Source organism: Clarias gariepinus, chromosome 3 (assembly GCF_024256425.1).
Source record: "Clarias gariepinus isolate MV-2021 ecotype Netherlands chromosome 3, CGAR_prim_01v2, whole genome shotgun sequence".
NCBI classification, from domain to species: domain Eukaryota; kingdom Metazoa; phylum Chordata; class Actinopteri; order Siluriformes; family Clariidae; genus Clarias; species Clarias gariepinus.
The window spans coordinates 23,166,673-23,194,179 of record NC_071102.1 but is presented as its reverse complement, the minus strand read 5'-3'; the positions used below and the strand labels follow the sequence as shown (position 1 = coordinate 23,194,179).

Genomic DNA, 27,507 nt, shown 5'->3' with positions numbered 1-27,507 from the left:
TTCAGGAAGCAAAGGTAATAAAGTCAGTTGATAAAGTCACAATGATCCCAAAACCTCACCAATCTTAAAATCCACCAAGAACTGTAAGTTGAAGTTTCGAAGGTATCAAATCATGCAAGTTGCCATAAAGAGTATGACTAAGAACTGACTTTGTTACTGCAAAAAATAATTCTGTAAGAGTGTCCAATTCTATTTAACTAATTTAACATAAATATAGCGATTTTTACTTTAGCGATGCTCCCTGTGACTCCACACATGATAATTGATATAGACAATGGATAAATAGGTGGCCATGGTTGGCAATGGTTTTTGCACACAATTGTACTGACTACCTAGACAATTCTAACCTTCATATAAACAAAAAAAGTTTTGTCTGTACATTAGTCAGAACTCACTCTTTCAATGATATCTTTATGTTTCATACCCTTAAAGGATCCGAAAACAGTCTGTCTGTATGTCTGTATGTCTGTCCAGCCATGTGATTATGTCACAGCATCAAGCAAAACTGTCTGGGCAGAATTTAATTAAACTTTTCCAGTGCTTAGATATCTGCTTGAAGTTTAACCTGCACCATAAGTAAAATCAAAATGTTGAGTAAAAGCAATGTTATAAACAGTTATGAGCCAGATTTAATCATTTAAAAAGTCATTTTAAGACAAAACTTTATCTTTATTTGATCTACTTTTTCCAGTTTTCATCTGTGATTCACTCTCTGATAACCAAACAGGGAGTGTACAGCTTAGTGTAAAATAAGATACTCAACCTTACAGAATTGTACAGTATTTCTGTATTTTAAGTTAGACAGAGAGTTCTGCCATACAGAAAGAAAGACAGACATGTACATGGGCTTCAACCTGAAATAATAATAATAATATCACTGATTACATTAAAGCTCATCAGATTATTTTAAGCTTAAACCTTTTAACTATTTCCACAAACATTAGTAATAACCTATGAAGGAAAAAATAAGAAGTTTAGATTAAAGTACACGCTTGAAAGACGTCCTGTAGGAATCAAGGAACCTGTAGGAGCTTGACCTCATTATTAACCTCTTTTGATGGTACCCCAGCTTGCACCAAGCCCACGTACTGTACATGCAGTAGGCTAATGGAGGGGGCGATATGTCTTCCTGTAGACTTCCAACTGTGAACCCTGCTGTGCTCTTCATGCATAAAAGACGACTTGAGGCGGGAAATTATATTTGGGGTAAAATTAATACCGGGACTCATCTGAAAGAGATTTCTCTATAGAGGTCTTCGGCCAGTGTGTGATGTATGGCATTAATTTTCTGTGTGACACTCTTTATGAGTGCCACAATGCCCTGCTCACTGCCCTAGTCTGTAGGCAGGGCTGAGGAAGGTTAGGCCATATTTACTGCTTTGTGCTTTACAACGGCAGCAACATGTAGAACAAATTGTCTGCAGGAAGCTGTAGTGTCAGATAACGCTATTATTCAAGCGAATGGTGGACATGGGCTGGGAATCCGTACGCCATCTCAGGAGGCTTAGCATGTTCGGACATAAGTGTGTATATACTGTAGCCTACATTACCATCTAACAGGGATTATATATGGGAATATATGCACATAGCCTGTAAAGGTTATATTGTGGGGAGTCCGTTTTTTATTGCTGTAATTACCATATAATTATACCATCCGTGAAATATACCTGAACTGTTGTTGGGCTCATTATATCACCCTTCACATAAACGTCAGTGAACAAGGTTTAATTTCCCAACATTCATAGAAATATAAACAAGAGATACACCTAGATCTTCAGCGTCAAGGACGATGGCTCATTTCAATTATTTTTCTCTTCATGCACCTCTTATTCCGAAGTCAATTATTGTTGCTGATTTGTGCCCAAACATCTTTTCGCAAGCCTATCGAAGATGAGCCTGTAGAAATAGTGTTTACAGAACCAACTATGCCGGGCAATAACCCTTCATCTGTTCAGCCACTTCATTAGAAATTAGCTTATAAAACCGTTTATGCAAAGGTTTTTTTTCTGGAATAGCAGTTCGAAATAATAACAAAGATAAAGTGGGAAGAAAATAATAATAAAGTGTGTATCCTTTAATAGCATTTTTTAATTAGACGTTTGATTACTGCTTCCTAAAAAACACACAGCTGGTGAGGAAGTATAGACCACTCTATAGTGAATAATGAACAACTGCACAGCATCGTGCAGGTTTATGGGAAATTGTAAGGGGCCATAAACAAGGGAAAATTTTCGATTTGCAGAATATAAATGATTAAAAGCGGTAAAGTTCACGCTCTATCTGATGCAGAGGCCGCAAGTTTGAATCCTGTCATGCTGTAGCCGCTCGCAGCTGGGGGACAAGTGAGAGCTGATTGGCAGAGCTCTCTAATAGGGGAGGGATGGGAGGCACTTTCACGTCAATCATGGCTCTACAGCCAATCAAAGGGCATCTGTGAGTTCACACAAGAAGTAGAAGAAGAGACGCTGTCCTCCGAGTGTGTTACGCCACTACCAATGGTGCATTAGCAAGCAGTTCAAAAAGATGCAATTGGATGGTGTCTCAAGGCTCGGAGGAAGCACGTGATAGTCTTCGCCCTCCCTGACTGGTGGTAGTAGCTTTCATGTGGGAGTGTCCTGATGACATGTGAGAGTTGGCTAGGACTAAATTAGAGAAAAAAATCATGATAAATCTCACCAAAAAAATTTCATCTGAATGAATTGAAGAATGAATGTGAAAGTCGTGGTTACCAATGATTAGTATTGGGCCTGCATTGTAATCGTTGTAAAATCATACACAACTCACACACTTTTGTCATAATATACCTTTAGGCAACTTCAACTGAAATAGGTACTGTATTAATGTACAGGAGCTAATTAACGCTATAACTGGATCTAAACAGTACATCAACGTCAGTAACTAAAAGAAAATCTTTAAATTCTTTCTTTCGTTTTTTTTCCTGATACTGAAACCTTGAGTATCAACCAGCACTGACAATCAATCTTAACATTTTAAAGAAGGCAGTACGTCCATGAATAACAATCCTAGTCGAGATGGCTCAAAGCCCACTGCAGTCATTCTCGTAAACATTCAAACAAGTGGAACGTCTGATAATTGAAAATCGGTGGATAACTTGTCCCCAACAGAAAAACGTGTTTCAGGCCAATGATGGAGTTTCTGGGAGGCCAGCGTTCCAGACATGGAGCAGACAATCTCATTATGGCTCCGGTGTACTGAGAAAACGGATAGTGAGAAAGAGGATAACTTTGATGGTATCCAAGCATTAAGTGGAACATTAACAATTAAGTTGCATTAATGTACGCCCGTAGTATTTTAAGCTCAATAACAAAATACATTTTTCATATACAATTTTTTTTTCACCAATCTGTGCCATTTGTTGCAGATCTTGTATCCGCCTGATACAAGTATGAAATGAAATAAATGATGTTTATCTTTAAAAACCATATAGAAGATATCAGCGCAGAACAAAACAGAAGATGTATCTCCAAAAAAAAAAAAAAAAAAAAAAAACAACTCTGTATAAATATTCAATAATAAATCATATGAAATTAATGTGATGGCAGGGTTAGCCATCACTGCCAGTCCTCATAATCTGCGCAGGTGTTCGATTTCATTTTTCAGCACGGATAGTGAAATATGTTCTAACCGATGCCCTCTGTAAAACCTTTTAAAACTGTTAAAAAAGTTTCTTTTGCTGTTTCTTCCTACTAAAAGTCACCACTTGTAGGTGTTTCAGAATATGAGTAACTGAAATTGAGAACCAGACTAAAGCAATTAACTGGAAAAAAGGGAGAAAGTGATGCAATATTTGGAAGCTACCTTGAAAAAAAATCTTTAAAAATTGATGCACTTAAATATTTATTTTCAAAATCTAAAAGTGTAACATGTTTTTTTATTTTCTTTCCCCATAAAATATCCTATTCATTTACACAAATCTGTCTCCAACAACATTTTTAATTTTGCCTTGGTTCCCTGGGTAAAAGATCTACTGAATTAACAACACTTGCATTTGCATGTTTCGCCGTATCTTCCCATTACTCATAAAGCTTCCAGTATTGAGTACTGCAGTTATTTACATAGAAAACCTACACACTTTATTATTTTTTTTCTTTAAACTGGAAGGAGGCAAACATATGCCTTAAAAAAATGCATAAAAAATAAACCTCCACTGCAACCTCCTACGGGATTACTGACTCACATACCGCTATCTTAGAGTTTCAGATGACAAATTTTAGACGTAGAAAAAAAGTCAGTTTGGTTAAATTAACTAACTAACTAACCGAACTCGTGTGCATAGAGAGAAAAATAGCGTTTCCTGAAAACGTACAGTATTACCTTCCTTTAGATTGGGATTTCCTTTAAAAAAGGTTTCTACAGTATGGATTTCTTAAAGATCTGGTTGGAATGTAGAACTAAATATGGGAACAAATATCTGGGAAGCAAACTGTATTTCACTCCTCCATTCCGTTATCATTTTAATTTCTTTCGGAGTTTCAGCTCCATAGAATTCTCCAAACCCTGTTTCCCTCTCTCTCTCTCTCTCTCTCTCTCTGTGCATGTGTGTTTCTCTCTCTCATTACCCCAGATGGCATGCTGTTTATCATGCTGACATTAATTTATTACTAAACCTTGAGGCAGTGGAGATAATCAAAGATATGGGCTATGTAGGGACTCCTGCTTCTTTCGAGTGCATATTGCATGCGTTAAAGGAAGGGAAGTCTCGTTCTTGTATCCATAGCTTTGACACAACCGAGAAGCATGACAAGTGGACTGCTAGATTTTGCTCTAGCCTCTATGTTAAACATCTATCAAACATTGCTGCAGAAACACAAAGCGAATGACCTTTTGATGGCACGTCTGAACTCACCTGTCAGCGAACACAGAAATAGTTCAACTCCTTTCAGCCAGAGTCAATTGAAAGACAATATTTCCTGTATTTTTTATTTTTTTTTTAGCACGGTCTCTGTTTTTGATAGCCTAACTCAATTTGTGCACTGAAGTTACTGTAAAATAAAGCAATTTTGACTTGTTTCCCCTTTGAAATATGTCAAAAATGTGCCAAGCCGAAAATAAATGTTGCTTCGATTCATCAATGTAAAACCTGCTGTACAGTATACGGCCAAAACACAGTATCGGTGATGATTTGATGTTTTTCTTTATGTTAAACATATATTACAGAAAACGTGTGTCAAAGAAGCTACTTCTGAAGTTTACACAACGTGGAAGTGACCAATCTTGCTTCTGTAAAAATCTCAAGTTGCTAACTTCAGCTGTTTTAGAGAGATGGTTTTATATGCGCCCCCCCAAAAAATGGCCATTTTTAAGCGTTATACTTTCTCACTATTTCAAATACAAATTATTCATATTTCTTAATGAGCATTGGTACTAAAAATGCTGTAAAAAGCTTCTAGAGACATTTAACCTGTAAAAATAGTTTCTTACATTTTATAATAATAATAATAGACTTTTTTTTATGTGAAATCTAAATTTGCCAAGTTTCATTTGAATGACAATGAAGATAATTGAAAGATGTGAAGTCAAAAAGGTTACAGACACTACATACTGTAAAAGGGCATGACGTTGTATTTGGCAAATGTGTTTCTTTTTATCTGATAAAAATATAAATGTGTATGCATGGATCAAAAAGTGGTGTTACAGATGATCCTATCTGAAAATTTACTTTTTTACCTAGGTCAGACACTTTATACAATAGCACCAATACCATGTGTTGGCCGAGTATATTTAATCCATAGATAAATAGTGTTTTATTATTTAATTTGATCAGACTGGGATTAAAGTAAAATCCCAGAAAACACACCAAAGTGGGATATGGTCCCAGTGGTAGTGAAACGCTTTAAATATTCTCCATTTTGTCTATTTTATGCAAATACAAACTTCTTTACTTTAGATGCCAGTACAAACAAAGTCTTTAACCTACAGTTCACAAGGTTGTGAATTTATATTTCAGCACCACCAAACAAGCCCTTGAGCAAAACTCTTCAACTATGCAGTTGCCTCCTGCCTCGATGGTACAATTGCTAAAGAAATGTAGCAGAAACATAAAATACGTGATATAGTGTAAAAAGTATAGTAATGACCTCAAATTATATAACACTTCTCATGTCATTGCATTTTTTTCTTGCTCATCTTACTGCTGGTACTGAAACCATATCGTTTTATAATAATATTATACTGTAGATTACCTTTGTAATTAATTTTGAAACCGATGGAGCCGACACTTTCATCAGACTGGAGATGAAGCCACATCTGATGGGTCATGCTGACGATGAGGTCCGGAACAAAGCTGCCCGTCAGTCTGACAAAACACATGCATGCGAGTTAACATTCTAGTATAATTACATGCACTTCTCTAAATTTTACTTTTTTAAATTGTACATTAATTTGCAGTGCAAAAGAAAACAACAAATGTGGTTCCAATTTGGCTTCAAACTTTTACTTGTAATGTCAGAACACGAACGTGGGACACCACTATTTCATCTCCATGATAAGACAAGCAGTTCAAAACACCAAATATACTGCATGCTATAAAGTGAATGAGATCAACAATGGTAGTGCTAACTTATTATATTTGAAAGAAATAGTTACAAGCAATTTAAATGTCTTTATTTTCAGTCATAACTAATTGTGTTTGTAGTGTTGTAGAGAGCGTCTAGAGTTTTTCTGTTTGGATCTTGGTTCTGAACGAGCATGAAGTTCCTTGTAGTGGAAAATTCCCTACAAATTGACTTAATATAATAATATATAATATATATTCGCTCACAATCCTAACCTACATATTAAAAAACACAATCTTGAATAGAAACTTTTAATAGTGGATTAACACAGTATAGTGTTTATATCCATATAGATCCAGTTGGACTCAAATGAACTGCTGTTCAATAGTACCAATCTTTGTTTTTTAATGAAATTCAACTAAGTAGTGTGTAAAAAAAAAAAACTGTGTATATGTGAATAACATGAAAAACTTGCATTTAGTTAGAGACAAACACTGGGACACTCACACTTGCAGGATCGTCCGGGGGTCTCCCACTTCTCCACCGTCTCCGATAGTTAGTGTGTCATAACCGAGCTCCAGGTCAAACTCCTCAAAGTTAATCTGAATCACCTGTCAGAGGGAAACGAAAAAGGTTTAGCAACATGTACAATGACGTTAGAAACAAATTGTGTACAGTAATAGAACTGAAAGCTGCTTAATTTTCATTTTTATTATAAACACTTCAGTCACTTAACCAATAATTAGTGTCAGGTGACTGTCATTAACCATTTTATCAACTAACTCCAACAACTTGCAAATGTTGATATGTAAAAATTATTCTTCAAACCCTCTAAAGAGTATCGACATTTGGTCCAGTTCATAGTACAATCCAGACAAAGACCATGAAGTTTCCTCTGTATGCTAAAAAAATATTATTGTTTGAAACGAAGAAGTGTAAAAAATGTGCATTCATCAGGTTCATACTACTTCCTAACCACGTCGCTGTCAGGTTCCCAATGCATCTATCATGTTGTCACCAATTTCCTATCACACACATGATCACACGCTCACCAGGTCCTATGAGATTGAACCAGGTTATTACTACTGTATGTTTGATCAGATTGCACCACACTCTTTTGAGGCAGTTATCACGCGCTGTAAATAAAATGGATCACGTTGTATAAAATTTCATTGCAAAGCGATGGTGTTAGGAATTGGATCCAGTATTTATGCAGGGTTCTTGGAACGTGACATAGACTCGCTGATAACCTGCTTCTTGTGCACCATAAACATGGTAAGCTTAGAAGAACATAATAAGGGCATAGTGTTGTCTTTTCAAATGGTCAAGTCTGAAGAGGTCGTCGTGGAACTCGATTGATGGAGCAAGATCCCAGTGACATCCCAATGACAACAAAGTCATAACACCATCTGTGCTACGCAAGGGAGTGGTCCAATACCATAGTGGGAATGTGGTTCAGTGTGATGAGATAATAGATAATATGTAAGAGATTTAACCAAATTTAAACATTATCAAGAATGCACCATTCAAATTGTCCATACAAACTCAGACACAAATAGAAGGCATACTATTCCTACATTTTTTTTCCCTTGTTTCTCCCCAAAACACTCATACAGTATGGCATCTTGTTGTAAATAGTGGTGAGCAACAGAAAAGGGATAGAGTGGAATGCAACAAAGCAGTTAAAGGTTTTTAATAAAATGATTTTTAAGTGAAAGCTTTTTACATTCATGTGAGCACTCAGAAGATATTAAGCTCGGAGGACAAAGAAAGAGCACACTGCATGTACCGATTGTACTGTATAAAATGATATAAATATTTAAAGAACTAAGCATAACTAGATGAACCTAGTAGCATTGCAGTATAGGTCTGCTATATACTAAAAAACTTCTCTTTGCCCCCAGTGACGCAGCGGTAAAGTGATCGCCCTGTCATGTGGAGATCACAATTCCGAATCCTGGGTGATGCCGTATCCCTCCAGCAGTCGGAGACCTGGCTCGACCAATCAGCACTTTCAGAGGGGTGGAATGAGCGGCACTTAGTGCGCTCTCACAACCAATCACAGCTATACAACTAATCACGGGCGTCTGTGAGCTCAGGCATGCGGAAGCAGCGGATCGCACTGTCCAATGAGTCTTTTATGCCACCCCTAATGGTGCTTGAGCAAGGTTGGCTGGTGTCACATGGCTCGGAGGAAACACGTGATAGTCCTTGCTCTCTCTGACTGGTAGTAGCCTTAATGTGGGAGTCTGCCTGGTGAAGGGTAGGAATTAGATTCAACAAAAAATTGGGGAGAAAAATTGGGTGAAAAATCTAAATTGATTGTCTTTCAATTTATTTAAATGGTCCTGTTCATTTAGACGGCACAGGGGCTTAGTTGTTAGCACTGTCGTCTTGGACTTACAGGGTTTGGGATCGGGTCTGTGTAAATACAGTTTGCATGTTCTCCCAGTGCTTGATGGGTTTCCTTCTGATACTCTGGTTCCTCCCATAGTCAAAGACATGCAAGTTAGTCTAATTGGCATTACAGTACCAAATTGCCAATAGTGTGTAAATGTGGATTGGCAACCTGTCTTTTGCCCTATTTCTCCTAGGACAGACTCCAGGCTGCATACTGTATATGTAGGATAAAGAGGTACAGTATAGGTACAAACTACATACAAAGCTTAAACTGTAATCCCTTGGTCTAACTTTTTCTTTTGAGAAATCAACATATTGTAGCTATAGCATAAGGGAAACTGCGAAGAGCATCCAATAAGGTAATGCAATTATTCTTATTGAATGAATATCATGAAAAGATGCAACAATATAACATCCAGATATTCTCTTGCCACTACATTCTTATACAGTGGCATTTCATCAGGAGAATTACTTGAATAAATCTGCATATCATGTGTAAAAGTAACTGAGTCCCTAGAATATGAGCTGCACCGGTTCAGGGTTGTTTTACTCTCTTTGTATTTAATTGCTCTCCCAATTTATTTAGCGGTTTATTGGTAATGATCTGCCCCAAGACCATGAAAGACTATTCCAGTTCCCCCTCTGTTTGCCTCTGATCAAGAACTCATATTTTTTTAAGGCAAAAACAAGACCAAACTTCAATCCCAACAACTAAGTGCCATAATCCTGTACGTTATGCAATAAACATGCCTAAATGTAATCACTTATAAAAGACCTATACAGCATTAAGTATATTGAGGACATAAAAGTACAGAAGGTTAAAAGACAAACTAAACCACCAACATGTCTATATTTTTCGATTTGATGAATCACTGTTAGAATGAAAGAAAGAAGGACATGACCTACTTCATCAGGTAAATGACTCAGCCGAAAGACAGTGTAATTTACATAAATCTAACACCAGACTTTTTTTTCTTTCTTCCTTTTATCCTACTCTTAACTGTGAAGAGTACTTTATAACTGATTGACAGGTACCCCCGAACACACACACACAGTTTAGCTTCTTATAGCTTCAGCAAAAAGTAAGGCTTGTCCGTGCAGAAACATGAAACATGCATATACTGCCCCAGGACATCCAAATTCTCATTTTCTTCAGTTTAGGCTTTCCAAATGGGATCAATAATAACGCTTCATTCTCTGGACCACCTGCTGCACACAATCTCAACAGACAGCAATAGCAGGCTCAGGACTGTGTGTATCGCGTCGGACCACAGTAGAAGAACCCGCAAAAAGAAATGAAAAAAAAATAAATTGATTTACTGTAGCTCATGCTCGTGCTGAACATTCATATGACAAAAAAGTTTCATCTACCCCAAAACCCCAAAATGTTGGGTTAGTTTGTTAACCAAAATGTACAGCCTCACAGAGGGCTCCAACTTTATGAAGATAAAACCTTTTTTTTTTTTTTTTTTATATACCATTGGTAATTAAAATGCTGCTTCTGTCTTAACTGAACAAATGTGTGGGCATAACTTTGGGTTCAACATTGATGAGTTGAGCTTTCCACAGTTGTTGATTCCCCTAACCAGCCAGACGGTGCATCTACAATATCTATCTTTCTATATCAAATTTTCCATTTTCTATTAGTGGTGGCATGATGGCTTAGTGGTTATCACTTGTACCTTCAGGGTCCTGGTTCGATTCTAGCTTCAGGATCTGTGTGCACATAGGTTTTCTCCACGGCAAGTGAGTGAGTCAGAGAGTGAATGAGTTGGTGGTCTTTCGGCTGCTCCGGGCAAGGGGTCGCCACAGCAGACCATCCAGTCCGCACATACAAACATGGCACAGGTTTTACGCCTGATGCCCTTCCTAACACAACCCTTCCATTTTATCTGGGCTTGGGACCGGCAGCGGCTTGGGTTTGGACGCTGGTTGTGAATCAAACCCGAGCCTTCCACATGGCAGGGGAGAAACCTACCACTAGGCCACCAGTGCAAGGAAGTTTATGAATGGTTTCTATTAATTACATAAGAGAAAATTTGTGTCCCTTTTCCCCACACTGCAACTCCGCCTAAAGGAAATGAATCTCTTTAGGTCCGTTGTTCGTAGGGACTCAAACGTTTGTAAGTCAGAGACTACGGGTATATCATTTTGTGATGCGATGGTGTTGTGATGTTATGCTTTGTTTGCCAGTTACAATGAATCGAGAAAGTCAACCACTTTATCATATTTTATAACAGTTAGTAATTTTCATTCATTATTTTGATATGAAATTTCTGGGCGCAGTGATATTATTGATATTTGTGATAGTTATATTATTGACTGACTATCAGTTCAGCCTATGGCTGTACATGTTTTAAAACTTAAATTGTGGCAAAACTGCTACATATGCATCTGTAAAATGTTTAAAGCAGTAATTTGAAGTTCGTTTATGCTCTCGGCGGTGAGGAAATAGGTATTAGATACATGTTTGTTTACACAGTGTATTGACTTGTCATCAAGCCATAACAGCCCTGAGCATGCCATTTTGATTGCATGTGCCAGCAAAGATCGATCCATCAAGCATAAGTAGGGTATCACGCTCACCTACCATGCAGTAAAACTGTAGGGCACTGTGTCTGTGGGGCACTGAAATTCACACGACAATTAAAACAGAGAGGAAATAATTGTCTTGGAGTGATTTAAATGGACTGTTTAAATGGATAATAATAATAATAATAATGATAATAATAATAATAATAATAATAATAATAATAATAATAAATTATAATAAATTATAATGCCTTTAATGTCATTGTATTGTGCAGACACCGACACACACATACAGACACACAATAAAAAAAAAGTACAGCATAAATAAATGCACATATCAAAATTATCTATAAAATCAAGGAAATAGAATAAAATAAATAGTTTAAAAGTGTAATTATTATTATCATTATTAATAATAATAATAATAATAATAATAATAATAATAAAAAATAATAATATCATCATCATGTACAGTCATTCTGCAGCACAATATCACTTCGAACGCTCATAATAAGGATGAATTCTCCATCTGCTCTCATTGTTTTAATGCATTTTACATCGATCAGTGAATAAATCCTAAGAAGTCTGTTGTACCTTCAGTTTGGATAAGTTTCACAAAAAAATCCAGAATCCTTTATAAGTCATTTCTGAGTGTGATTTATGACCCAGTACTTTTGGATTCTCAAATCTAATTGCTAAGAAGGTCCTGATTAATTTTCTTCAGTGGCACAGCACTGACAGTAATGCCAGCTATAACTCAAATCATGAATGTGTTCATTATATTCTACGTTATTACTTCTATACTAACAAATCATTTACCGGGATCTCAATGATAGATCACTACATAATTTATGATGAAAAATAAACAAAAAAAAAAAAAGATTGCCGTTATGTAACAACTTCCGATTTGGTGACATTTTCTGTAAAGTAATCTTTATTTAAAATTTATGGAAGACGTTTTGAGTGTCAGAGCTTTGTGGGAACCTTAGAAAAGTTTTTAGAGAGAGAGAGAGAGTTCCTTTTTGCATTATGATTTCTAAGTAATATGGCTCTGTTTAATTCTATTGTGTAAAAAAAAAGAGGCTGATGATGAAATCAATTTTCATAGCCAAAGTGATGTTGTTGTGTCTACAAATGGATGGAAATTACATTCCAGTCATTTTTAATTTAAACCAGTTGTTGTAAAGGAGTAATAAAAAACTTTGTGACATGCTGTTGTAGGAAAATAATTGCCTGCAAGGTGGTAAGTTATCATACAACCCATCATGTTTGATGCCTGACATATACCATCAGTGTTACTGTTTCTACTCCTACACAACAGAGAAATGCATAAACATACAGCTAAAACTTCATTCTATAGATGTCCGGTAAAGGCTAGCTTTAAAAAAACAAAAAATAAAAAATAAAAAAATAGAAGTCTGTCACCTCTATGCATGAAAATCTAGCATGATAAGAGTGTTTAAAAAAACTTAAAAATTAAAAAAGTGCTTATATCAAAGCCTTGTTTGTTCTGACATCAAACTGTGTATTTGGGTTTAAGGCTATGTAGTCAAGTTATCATAAATATCAAAGGGTAAATTTCACTACTACCGGAATATATGGGAATTACGTTAGAGGAAAATAGTAATTTCATAAATGAGCATATAATAATAATAATAATAATAATAATAATAATAATAATAATAATAATAATAATAATTATTATTATTATTATTATTATTATAATCCAACCATCCAGGAACTTCTGTAGACCAACTATTCCCATTTGTATGACCGTGATAGGACCTCCAGTCAACAGTTACACGCACATTCACACACTACGGGCAATTTGGGAACGCCAATTAACCTAATCTGGAATCAGAAAAGTACAAAATAACAATAAAATTCTGAGTGGCCATGAGTGAAGTATAGACAACTCTTGAGATGCATTTTGTGCACTAAAAGGACTAAAAGAGGCTTACTCTTTGATAAAAAGGATGCCAGAGATACTTAAATAAAAACACTATGACTAAAAGAAAGCAAAAATATTTAGCTAATCTGATCAGGCAAACTTTCTTAATCCATAATCAATGCCTTTGTACTAAATGAAGGTGTCTGTGTGCTATTTAGCCCTACAGGAAGTGGTTAACGCAGTAATGTAAGATAAACAATCAGTGAATCCATATATCCCCCCAGTGTGTACAATTGTATTTGCCAATCAAATGACACAACAGGAGGTAATGCAAAGCCTATATGTTTTCAGAGACACAATATTTACTCTGCCAGAGCTGCAATGCAGACTGTCCTGTCATTTTAATTAGCTTGAATTAAAGGCTACGATCTGGGACATAGAGTATCAGTGTCCACTGGTAATGACGCAAGGTCAACATCTTTTAAGCTCTTTCTCATTCATGACCTTGGGGTACTGTGCAGTTCCTAGCGAGACTGGGTCACGGTCTTGTCATGCTGAGTCTCTCAAAGTGCACAGCAGCTTGCCGGGCTGTGGTGCAGACTTCAGTGTTTCAAGTGTTTATGTTGCCATGTGTCTGTTCTTTGGTTCACTTCTTGTCTCTTTTTATTGGTCGCCTCCAGAATGTGCCACGATCACTTTCACCTGCTTTCACGTACCGCTTGATTAGTTTTTTCTATTTAAGCCCTCGTGTTTCCTTGCTCTGGTGCACAGTAAACACTCAGTTTCCAGAATCTACCAAGACTTTGTCTGCTTATACTGCTACTCTGGATTTTAACTTTGCTGCCTACCTATTTATATTTTTAACCTTTGCCCATTTATTGTTCTTTGCAAGTTTTCAAACCTTGGATTTTTAACTCTGTTTCGATTTTGTTTGCCTTCCCCTTCATAAAAATAACTGCATTTGCATCCATTCCAGTACCTAATTTCTGGATCTCTTCCAGGAAATGGTCTCTAAACTGTCTGGTCTTCATAAACTATACGAGTAGCTACAATAAAAGTTAATTTTAAAAACTGCACATGCTGGCCAACAGTAGTTCTGTTTCTTGATGCAGGTTGTCCCTGACTTACGAACAAGCTCGGCTCCAGAAGCACTTCGTAAGTCTCATTTGTTCTTAAGTCCGACAAAGTGAATCTTACTTGCTGTTGACATGAATATACTAATAATGTAAAATAATGTAAAGCATAGCAATCTACCTGACATGTGGGCAAAAAATGTAAGGAATGTGGGCCTAAGGAAATTAATCTCATAGTGAAACATCTCTGCACCTTTAAATCATGAAAAGAATCCCTGTCACCATTTTGTCAGCTGTTTTCCACTGGATTGGACTGGAAATTCTGTTTTGCTACAGTAAGTAAGTAGGGCCAGGGGTCCCTCAGTGGTTAAGGCATTGGCCTACGGTTCGGAAGATCCCAGGTTCAAACCCCACAACCACCAGGGTGCCACTGTGGGGCCCTTGAGCAAGGCCCTTAACCCTCAACTGCTCAGATGTGTAATGAGATAAAAATGTAAGTCACTCTGGATAAAAGCGTCTGCCAAATGCCTAAATGTAAATGTAAGTATTTTCCGAATTTAGGATTATTCACCGTCAGGATAGCTTTACAGAACTTCCATTTTCTATCATCGTGCCTCCGGACTTATTCATTGAAACCGGTGAGGCAGACTCATTTCTCCCGCACCCCCCACACACAATCTACTGTATATAATGTTTAATAATGGTATCTGGTGCCCTGCAGTGTCTTCTGCAATTGAACTGGAGTAAAACCGCTGTCTGTTCGTATCTGCGTAAGTTCGTAACTTGAACAGTCTGTATTTTTATTTTTTTCTGGCCATCCATTTTCCGTACCACTTATCCTATGTAGGGTTGCAGGGAAGATGGATTCTATGCCAGGGAACTCAGGGCTCAAGGTGAAAGTCACCCATGATGGGGTTTTAAGCTGATACACACATATTATTAGCAATTTGCTAATGCCAGTCAGGAAACCTGAGTACCCAGAGGATTCAACAGGGAGAACATTTGAATTCCACACACAAAGACCAGAGGTACAGTAAAATTCGAACCCCCAACCCTGGAGGTGTGAAATGACAGCGTTAAGCCAGTGTGACACCGTATATCTGGGTTTACATTTAAACTTCAATTTGAGAGCAAAAATGTTTAATTTTCTTACCCATTCTATTTCATCCTTACAAATAGAATAAAAATAATTCTTTAGATAAACAGTGAAGAAACTAACCCCATCTCCAGTCAGAGAGTAATAAAGTACTCTGTTTCTTTTTGATAAATGCTGTCAGTCTCTTACTTCCCTTACCCGTGCATTTACTGCGTCATTTTCATTTCAGTTCAGCAGTTAATTTTAATTTTTTTGAAATAAAAAAACTTCTCCCCTGACTGTCCCTCACTCTCTTTCTCTCTCTCAATTTAATGTCTGGTTAATTTAGAGAAATAAAACTGCATTTGTGATGTTGGTCCTCACTTCCTGTCTTGCATGTCCAGAAATCCAGAATTGCAGCCAGAAGTGTTCAAATTTGTCTTAAAATTGCCGTTAGGAGATTTTCTTTGTTTTAATTTAATGTCCTTGCTCATTTTTTTATAAACAGTATATATGGTAACATTCTTTCAAATAGATTCTTGAAGAAAAGAAATGTATCTCAAATTGTCTTATCCAAAAAAATAAATAATAAATAAATAATAGAAAATCACTTTCAAAGTTGAATACAGTAGACCAGTAGCAGATGAAGGGAGTCTTTCATGCCTATCTTTCATTTTCTGTGTGCACAGTGCTCAGCGGTCAGGACGTGTAAACATACCAAGAAAAGAAGACGGCAGAGCGTAACAAAATAAATCCAATTTTGACCTAAATAAGTAAACAGAAGATGGACTGTTCAAACAAGATGGACATATCAAAAGGGTTTTCCAAAATAAACATCGCTAGAACTTTATATCAGATCATCTAAGAATACAGGAGGCTAGTTTAACTTCTGCTGGAAAGTACTGTACTTCTGGTTCTATTAACATATAATCTTTTTTTTTTTTTTTTTTTTTTTTTTGCTGAATGTGTTTACACCAATCGGTCATAATCATAAACACCACCTACAGTAGGCTTTGGGTTCCCATTGTGCCACTGGGCCGGGTCTGGCCTCTCGGGAAGTGCATGTACTCTACATGACCTCTGGGTGTATTCTGTGTTGTCTGGCACCAGGATATTACCAATGGATCCTTTGGGTGCTGGGAGTTGTGGATTAGATTTGTTTGTCCGGCACATCCCATGGCTATAAAATCGGATTGGGATCTGGGGACTTTGGAGACCAGGAACGGGGTAAGCTGAGGTGCACTGGGTGTCTTGATGCCTTTCTATCGTGACTAGAAAAGACTTTTTATGAGACAGACTGGCCTTTGGGTGACCCCTGGGTTCCCAAGATCCTGTCACCAGTTTACTAGTTTATACCGTAGTATACAATTAACACAAACTTTTTTTCCCATAATCTCTATGTGAGAACACACTGTGATCAAAGATCTACAGACATTTGAAACAAACTTCCGTATTACTAGAGCAGATAGGTTCAAAGCGATTCTGGCTTATGGGATTAGATCGCTATTGTGCACCGACGTGTTGCTTTAAGCAGGTTTTACCTTGTGCAATTTCATCCTTTTTACGATGATTCATCGTCACACTTTAAGAGAAAGCTTGGCAAATAAAAACATAGATGGACCGTACGGTAATGTCTTCCTTTACATTTGCTATTTTCACTACAGCTTTATGTAGCTGTCTCATAAATTTTGCAACATCCCACAGTTTTGTCCCCAGTAGATGAGTGTCACAGCTCGAGTGTCATGCCCAAATTTAATTCTTCATCTATCAGTTGTTTGGTTGCAACGGCACTAAATTAGCTGCTCATGAGCATGTCACTTTGTGTATTCCATGACGTCTGATCCCATGAAGTGAAGATGAGTCTTTTGCTATTTTCGTCTGTGATGGCGAAATCGAGTTGCAAAACATAGTTTAAAGCTATGTTTGACATAAATGCACCAAAGCATTACGAGGGAGTTTTAGTAGAACTTGTCAAAAGTTTACAAGATCAAACTGAGACCTAGGCATGACCTATGAGTTGCATCATGGTCCCTGTAATGACTGCTGTTTCCTTCAACAATGTTGTGCACGGTATATTTCATGTGTTTTTCTTCCTTCCCCTGAAACGGCTTATGATGCAATGCTCCTTGTGTTCTGGGGATATTCTATATTTTTTTCGACTCATGTCTACGTGTCTGCTTGTTGTCTGTCTTCAGCTATAAAGTCTGACCATGATTACTGAATTACCTTTACTAGACTAAACTTGTCCTGTTTCTCTAAGCTGCACTATTAAAAAAAATACAATAACCTTGGCATGTTCTGTTTCTTTTTATTAAATTATTGCTAGCTAGTTATACGCCCTGTACAACATTTAAATCACATTTTATAATTTTGTGTGTTAATCCAAAGTTAATGCATATAAGAATTTGTCTTTTATTTATCTTTTGTTTTGAATAATCAATTGGATTTTATCTGTAAAACAGAATATAAAACTCATCCACATAACTGTGATACTCTTAGATGGTCATGTTGTACTAAAGTAGTACAGTAATGAAATACGAAGCAATTTGTGGCGTTAAAATGTGTCCTGCTCACCTGCTCTTTTCCTATTTACACCATCACCCACCCAATATATCCATATAGACTACTTTATAAAATGATGTATGTTTCAAGCCCCTTTTAATTATATGCCACCTTTATCTTAGAGCTGCTACACAACCTGACACACACACAAAGTCTGACCTTTCTTTCTGTAAATGCAATTACGAATCTGTGACAATTATGAGGCAGTACACGTCTCGCAGGCTATAACGGTCATCACAGGAGCAATATGCAGCCTTCACCTGTATGCACTTTCAACCTCTTTTGTCAGAATAGTACAGCTGATACTAAAACTCTCATAGGCATAATTATACATGGCACTAACACGAAAAGGAACGGATTCCTCACACTTTTTTTGTGTGCAAAAAAATCAACACTGTAAGTGTGAAAAATGAGCCTCTATAGAAATCGCTCTCAGGGAGAGAAAACTTAGGGTAATTACTGATAACTCTTACCCTTGTTATTGTTATTCACCACAGGTGTAAGATTGTGTAAAACTGCTTTTTGACAAAGGTGTTGCTTAAGTCTCAATGCACATTACCAGGAATGAAGTGGAGAATATATCACCCTATGCCCATTGCCGAGTTTTGCTAAGAATCGGTACATTAGGGTCCCTACAGAGTACCTACAATGACTTTCAGAAACCACTGTTTGTTACAGTCCTTGCACTATAAAGGCTGCTGTAGCGATCTGTAGCATGCTGAAGCTTGTCACAGCTGATAATAGTATGCCGTAGGTGCAACTATAAATACACCAAACTTTGAACATGACTACCCCTGGCCCTACATGATTTGTGAATTTGTACCCATTTATAGCACAAAATATGAAAAAGGGAGCTAAGCTTAACCTTGGGTTATGATGTAAAAATTATAATAGCTTCAACATCTTCTTATTGATCTATTTCCTTTTATAAAATGACACTAAAGACCAATTACATTTTTTTAATTCATTGAAAAATTCTTACTAGAAATAAATGCTTAAAATTTGCAAAATTATCTTCCAGCTAAAACTAAACTAGAAAAAAGTAAATGTCTATAAACAAGTTTCACAAGCTTATACTGTATTATATTCATTACACATTTTAATAGAACATATTAGATAAAAAAATGAGCAGCTAAGATTAAAGATTAAATTGCATTGTATTAGTTACAATATAGGTCATTTATTTATTTGTTTGTTTGTTTTGTTTGTTTGTTTGTTTTTGGATCCTAATATCACTTAAAAAACAGGGTTAAAACAGAACTTTATGCTGCAACTCAAAAATTATACTAATTATTAATGATTCTAAACCGACTGACCAGCAATAAATAATAATTGTTTTTCCCTGTGGCAAACATTTTGATTAGACTTGTGTTGTGCTTCTAAGTCTGCTTTTCCAAATATACTGTACTCTCCTCCATGCTGGATTAGCGCCCCAACAAACCCTGTATCTTCTCTTTTTATCAATTTAAAACAATTGGATTTTAAATAGTATAACATTATAATTGTGAACAATATAACATTATAATTCTGTTAGTAATTTGGTTGGCAGATTTTTTTCTATATTAAGGAACTGATACAGTGGAACCTTGGATTGTGAGCATAATTAATTCTGGAAGCGTGCTTGTACTGTACAGTATATCAAAGCACTTGTCAAAGTTAAAATTTCCTCATAAGAAATAATGAAAACTCAGATGATTCATTTCACAACTCAAACATATTCATTTAGAAATAAGTAATACAAAAAAGGAAAAAGAAAAGAAAATAACCTACACTTTACCTTTGAAAAAAATTGTGGTCGTAGTGATTGAGACCAGAGAGAGGAGAGCAGGAGGAAGGGGGCTACTGTGTAGGATGCCTTTCACACACACGCACGCACGCACGCACGCACGCACACACAGACATGGTCACAGTGTTTTAGTACAGTATATGTAAACAGTATATGTGCGCTGGGTGTTGACTATATGAATGATGCACTCGCACTGAGTTCATCAAGTTAAAATTTATTTTAACTTTTTGCTCATTTTGTGAAACACTCGCAGATCAAGGTACTCATAATCCGAGGTTCCACTGTATATTGAAATTATTTAAATGAAAAAGTACATCTAAAAACATATATATTTTTTTGTATTTAGACTTTAAAAAAATATAAGTGTTGTTGTTATTACTCTTAAAATATTTTATCAATTATTTAGCAACAACAAAACCCTCAATTGCAAAAATAGACATGGCAAAAAAAAATAATTCAATAGGATGCACATAGTATTTGTGTGACATTATAACATACATTCCATTGATATGTAAAATATGATATTTTTAGGCACTTGGAATTTACCCCCAAAACATACAAGAACTTATATACATTTCAATTATATAGAAATATACTTTTTTATAAATAGTATTTATAATTAGTATTGCTTTTTCATGGTTAGGTACACTTAACACAATTAATGTGGGACTTTAATACTGCTTTAAACAAAGTACATTATGTAGAAAAATAGCTGTTCCATTTAGCACACTTTAAGTATAACAATCATTAGTTTGGCTGCAAGTGAACTGAAGTGTGTTGGAGCATAATTAAGTTTAGTGTACTTTAGTGAACTTAAGAGCAGTCTAAGATTAAATTACCCAGTAAATTGTATAAGACAAGGCGTAGACTGGATAAATTGGCCACAAGGAAAAGAAAAACATTATACAGTAGATGAAGAAAGTGTGTGTGACCCCGAATGGGCAGGAGCCCAACTACATTTACAGGGTGATTTAAAAATATAACCTCTTTATACCAGAGTTAATTTGGGGTTGATTATGTATTTTTAAGGAACAGAAGCTGAAAGAACCAAAAGCATGCCCTGTAGGTACAGTATATCACTGCAAATATGTGGCCACCTGACCATCACCTGTGCCAGAACTTTAGAGGGCTAGCACTCCCTGCTATGACTTCCTCCACTTTTCTAGGAAGGTGTTCCATTAGATGTTACAGTGTGGTCTTGAGGAGTTCTGCTCACTCAGCCACAAGAGCATAATTAAGATCAGGCACTGATGTTCGGTGAGGAAGACTGATGTAAAGTCTTTCATCATAAAATTGTTCAATGGGGTTGAGGTCATGGCTTTGTGCAGGAGATTCAAAGTCATCCATTCCGACTTGGCACACCATGTCAAACCTTTCCAACCATTAATCCATATAGGAACCTCCAGGAATCGTGGAGGCCAATGGTGATGGCCATTGTATTAATTTGCATTTATTACAATTGTAATAGGACCTCCAGTTATCATTTTCACACAAATTTACTCACTACAGGTAATTCTGGGAGCGCTCATTAGCCTAATCTGCATGTCTTTGGACTGTGGGAGGAAACCAGAGTACCCAAAAGAAAACCCACCAAGCATGGACACCTGGAATGTGACCTTACAGCTTAAAACGATGATTGGTTTTATCCAGGAAAGCAGAAATGAGCATGCACTAAGTTCTCTAAATTGACTTATGTCATGACACCCCACCACCAAGGTTACAACACGGAGTGCAATATAAATAAATAGGTTGCTTGGAATCGCGTCTGCCAAAAATAAATGAAGCAATAATGTTGTGTGCTGTAATCAGCCATTAAACATCCCTCACCCGAAGGAGGTTTGTTTCAACACACTAGAGCAGGGATGTGCCTAATCTGCAAACAATTGCTACTGCTGCGGGTTTTCATTCCCACAAAGTAGGAGCTGCACCTGATTCCACTTGTTTAATCAATTGGTTTCGGTGTACAAATGGCTGATGAGTTGTATCAGGTGTATTCCTGCGTAGGGAAATAAAAAACCTGCTGCTCCACTGTACGTGCACATATTAGATTTTCAAATGCATACTTTGACAGAATCGCATATGTGTCTTTAAGATTCTTAAGCTTATGCCATATTTTCCTTATATAACACTGGGGCCTGATGGTGGATGTTGATAGAATGAAAAAATTGTTCATTATCTATATCACTTACCCTGTGTAGGGTCATGGAGATCCTGAAGCAACCTGAACCTCAAAGAAAACTGATCTCAATGGCACAAGGCAGGGCAAATGCTAACTCATCCAAGGGCTCCGCACACACAGACCAGAGGCGAGATCTGACCTCCAAGTCTGGAGATGCAAAACAACCTATTCCACGAGACTTATGAGGAGGGGTACACCCTGGACACCATGCCAATCCATTGCAGGGCAAACATACATATAAACACACTTATTTAAACACTATGGACAATTTGTGAACGCCAAATAGCCCAATCTGCATATCTCTAAACTATGGGAGGCAACCAAAGTACTACTGGAGGAAACACACCAAGCACAGGGAGAACATGCAAACTCCATGCACTCAGACCCGAGGTGAGAATCGAACCCGGAAGCGCAAGGCGACAGTGCTGACCACTCTGCCACCGTGCCACCTGCTAGAGGATACAGTGGGATGTAAAATCTTTTTACATTTACATTTGGGCGACGCTCTTATCCAGAGCGACTTACATTTTTATCTCATTACACATCTGAGCAGTTGAGGGTTAAGGGCCGTGCTCAAGGGCCCAACAGTGGCAACTTGGTGGTTGTGGGGTTTGAACCTGGAATCTTCCGAACGATAGCCCAATGCCTTAACCACTGAGCTACCCCTGGCCCAGGGTACCCCTGGCCAATTTTTGAGGTGACATGATGAAGAATTCTTGAAAGAAGCCAAACCTACAAGTCTGGAGTTTCCAGATTATTTTTTTTACTTAAACAAACAAACAACAACAAAAACCAAAATAACTGCTGATGTCCTGAGATTTGCACATTTTTGAGTTCAAACAGAAAATGGTGTGAAAAAAACCAAACAACAATTAATCAATAAAAAAGCATATATTTTTTATAAGCATATAAAAAACAGGAATTTCTGCTGCAACATACAGATTGCAGGGTCGGAATTTGGTGTTTACACACTAAACCCATGAACCCAACCTGTCTTATATCAACAGTCCAGGCTGTTGCTGCTGCTGGTGTAATGGTGTGGGAAACGGTTTCTTGGCACACATTATTTGGGCCCTTAATGGGGCATTTGAATGCCATAGTCTAGAGTATCTGGTGACAATTTACTCAGCTTACTAATGCACCACTTCTTGAGTCATTTAAAAAAACTATTCAGTGGAGCATCTTTGGGATGCGATTAGCAGCATGACAAAGCAGCTAAAAAATCTGCAGGATGTCCATGATGCAATCACGTCAACGTGGACTGGAATCTCGAAAAAAAAATAATAATACTGTATATATATATGGAGGCCAAAAGTGATTACCATTGCATTTATTCACATTTTTACGATGGTGGTCAACATTCACACGTGCATTCACACACTATGGGCAATATGGGATCACCAATTAGCCTAATCTACAAGTCTTTGGACTGTGGGAGCAAACCCACCAAGCACGGGGAGAACACAGACCCCAAGGCGGAAATCGGACCTGGACCTTGGATGTACAAGACCACAGTGCTAACCACTAAACCAACACGACCTGACATACACGATATATGTAATATAATACAATTCTATAGAATTCTTATGCAAGTTTAGGATTTCTAAGTTTTAAAAAAACTATTCCTGTAACAAAGAGCACGCACTTAGCATGAGTAGTAAAAATATTTCTCTGTGTTTTGTTAATGCTGGATGAGTTTAATAAAACCTGAAGTCTTAGCAACTGTGACTAATAAATTGACTTTTTGCTTGGAAGCTACGCAGAGTGTTTTCTGAATAGGAATGAGAATCTGTTTACTGTAAAACAGATGGTAATATTCAAGAAAGTATTTTTTTTATTTATCTGACAAGCAGAAAGGTTAGAAATGTAACCTCTGTAGCTGGTGGGATTGTTCAAGAGTCCATTGGCGCAAATGGGGGGGAGGGGGGTGGGGTTGGAGGGGGAGTTGCGGGGAGACTTGGGGAAAACCTGGAGGGTTTATGACTAGTGTGGAGCACCTGGGCCCTGTTGTCATATGTATATTTATGTGATTTTCTTTTTACTCTTGTTTCTCTCTCTCTCCCTGAGTATCGAGCTGAGCATGTGTGTGTATATTTGCTTTTAAGCAAAGGAAAGCTAAAGTTGAGCAGACAGTTGCGAAGAAGCTGGGAATATATTATATATATATATATATATATATATATATATATATATATATATATATAAATATATAATATGTTGCTGTTTTATCAAGGACACAAGCACAAATAATTAAAGTGCACATCCACTCTTACGCGGGTTTACTGTGAGAGTCATACAGCCCCCTATCTGCATTTTTTGAAAAACAACTTAAGACATTTTAATATAAATCATTTTTATTTCTTTCAATTCACCAGCCAATCGTCTTGCACCCAGTATAAAGTCATTATAATTAATATATAAGGAATGTTTAAGTCAAACTGGGACTTTTCTTGTGGATAAAAGTGTAAAACTGATTTTACATTTACATACAGTAAGACTTCAAGCACAGTACAGTAATGAGACTCTTAGCTGCAGTTAAACATTTAAATGGTGCAAATGTATTAAAGAAAGCTGTCAGTTTGTAAAAACTGATGGATTTTCAACTTTTTCAAACCTTTTGGAAGAGATGCAGCTGTCTGTGGGAGCTGTAAACACAACAATTCAAGAACACCACTTGCACATTACAGAACCTCGGCTGGGAGTTATTGTCAGCGTACTGAGAAATCTTTTTACCTTGATGGTATCTAAGCACTTGTAAAAACACTAAGATACTGTAAGTGCATTATTTGAGTGATCATCAGGACTTATTATTAGTGATCATCAGGAGATATGCTGGAATGTCACATAGTTGCATATCTTCTGAGAATTTTTGGTTCTAACCACTGTTTTATCTAGGTTGCATGTGTGTTCATGTTACCATGATAAAATCCATGAGACCATAGGCATACCATATTGCATATGAAATTAGTCAATAGGAGTAACTTACAGGTGTTTACTATCTAATTCAGGGTTAAACTAGGACTGTCAATATTAACGTCTTAATGCATGCAATTTATTTAGAAAACACACTGCTATTTCTTTTAAACGCAAAATAATCATATGACCAAGTTTGACCCTAATGGCTTCCCATAAACGCAGCGCGGTTACCCGGCTGTGTGTGATAATGGCATGTTTAGTGCGGATAATAAGTTGCCTGAGGAAACATCACCAGGTGTGCTGAACGGCAGGTTTCATTATAAAAAGCTTTTAGATGGAAGTTTGGATAAAACCAAAGTCAAATTTCTTTTTTCCAACATTGCAGTTTATAATACAATCTGGGTATTTTAACAATATGATTAATCGTGATTAATCACATACTATGACTGTAATTAAATAGATTAAATATTTTAATCAATTGACAGTACTAGTTTAAACACAACAAAATAGCCTGTACTACTGTTGCCTCAATTTATTCCCAACCACAAAAAATTCTAGCTAGCTATTAAATCGTACTTCATATTAACTCAACATTAGCAAACCATGTTAATTGTTCAACACACTACTTATAACAAATAATGTACCTGCTAACCTGCGGCCAGAATATACTTGGCTCATGGGTGGGATATTTCTACAAAAAGGTCTGCTGAATAAAAATACAGAAAGGCTACTCATTACCAGTTTACCCTACTGTGACATCACAAAGGACAATGCACAAATCGTTTTTTTCTTCTCACATTGGATCCGAGTCACTTTCAGCAGCGTGGGAATTTCATAGCAGTACTAACAGTAACTGCTTAAACAGCTAAAGCGAGGCGTCTGACTGGCTTCCATCTCCTGGACCACAGCTTGCTGCCTCCAGAGCAAAAAAAAAAGTATATTTTTGCTACAATCGCATCTATTGTTTGAAGTTATGATTGGTGATTTAAACCCAGATAATGTGAGCAAAGACCATTCCAATGTGCTCATGCGTGCCATTTCAAAGACAGACATATCCACATTAGAATCAGATAAAAGTCATTTGTAATTATGAATGTCAACTGTGATGACGTTTATATTTCATCTGACCAAAAAAATGGACTTGAACAAGATATTACTTTCAGCAAACTTTGACCAAGCTGTTTAGTAAAGTTGTATGTTAGCCTCTATTAGCTGGAATCCCATTTGCTATAGAAAATTAACTCACTAATGTAGTCTAAAGTAATTTGTCTGGTACTTGTTTGTAGGTTTTGGTAAATGCAAGAAAAATGAGACATCAACTCAAGAATGTTAGTTATAAAGAATGACATATTTGATTTTTTTTTTTTTTTTTGCAAGTGCTTTTAATAAAAATAGAATAAAAAAGTCTAAAAAGCAAGTAAAAGTTTTTTTTTTTTACTCTTAAAAGTTGACATAAAAGTTTATTTAGGATGAACAGATACTGTATGGCAATATATTATCTATTTTATAATAGATAATAAAGTACAATGTACAGTATGTTCCTGATAGATCACAGGTATCATCAATATGCTTTACTAATTTTCTGATTAAAATTTTAATTATTTAATTGAACCCAACAATGATGTAAAGAACTGTAATACAATTGTCCCCTGTATATCAAGATACATATTGTGCATCTCCAAAATCCTTTCAAAAATGATGGTATATTTGTCATAATGCTCACCCCTAGATATACTGTTCCTCCTAATAAATGCTTTACAGTTGTTTCGAAATTTACTGACTATCACTGCAGAAGACAAAAGCAGACACGCTGCTAACTGTCCCATGTTATTAAATACCTCTGAGCCGGGAAAGTACAGTATTTAATAAATGCTTTTGAATATTTGAATCCACTGTGTTGGATGTACCTACTAGTGTAAGATAAGAGGGAAGGTAGTACCTTGTTTGGGTTGCTGGCTGTAATGATCCACACACACTGGGAGTTGCTTTCATATTGAATCGGGAAATTTGGAGATGTGAAAGTTCCCGATGGACCTTGTAGACTTGATCCACATGTCTTTACTGTCAAAACAAAACAAAACAAAAGAGAATAGTTATTAAGAATTTATAACAAGTACAAAGACAATCATCACGTTTACATTTTGGCTTTTGATATTTAGTACAAACTACGACTAAAAAGCAAATATTGAAACATCACAACGCGATATTTCTATTGATATTCACAATCCAAAACCCTGAGAGTAACTTCATGGTAGCAGCATGAGTTAATTTAGTTCAACTTTTAGCCAAACACACACTTGGGCACAATTCATCATCTTAATAGACAAATGCCAATTATAATTTGTTAAACAGGCTCACTTCAGTCTGTCTCTTCCAGAATCAGTGACAGTGACATCTAAAAAAAAAAAAAAAAGCTCTGAAAAGGATCAGTTTATTCATCCCTCTTTCAGGTCCTTTGTGCTTTTGCCACATTTATCATTGCCAATGCCAAAGTGACAGGGATTTGATGAAAGACAAGAAGGCATTATCTCCCATGGCAGCAGGTTTTGCTATCAGCTTCTGACATCTTGATTGCGTT

The 27,507-nt window shown here is 36.6% G+C and overlaps 1 protein-coding gene across 1 annotated transcript in view; it reads right to left on the bottom strand.

The window, feature by feature from the left end:
- csmd3b (CUB and Sushi multiple domains 3b) overlaps nt 1-27,507 on the bottom strand; it is a 553,034-nt gene that overhangs the window by 217,649 nt on the left and 307,878 nt on the right. The window contains exons 10-12 of the mRNA XM_053491539.1: nt 26,869-26,990; nt 7,023-7,126; nt 6,204-6,316 (exon numbers count right to left, since the gene is read on the bottom strand). Of these exons, the coding sequence (XP_053347514.1) occupies nt 6,204-6,316; nt 7,023-7,126; nt 26,869-26,990 (339 nt within the window). The remainder of the gene's footprint in view (nt 1-6,203; nt 6,317-7,022; nt 7,127-26,868; nt 26,991-27,507) is intronic.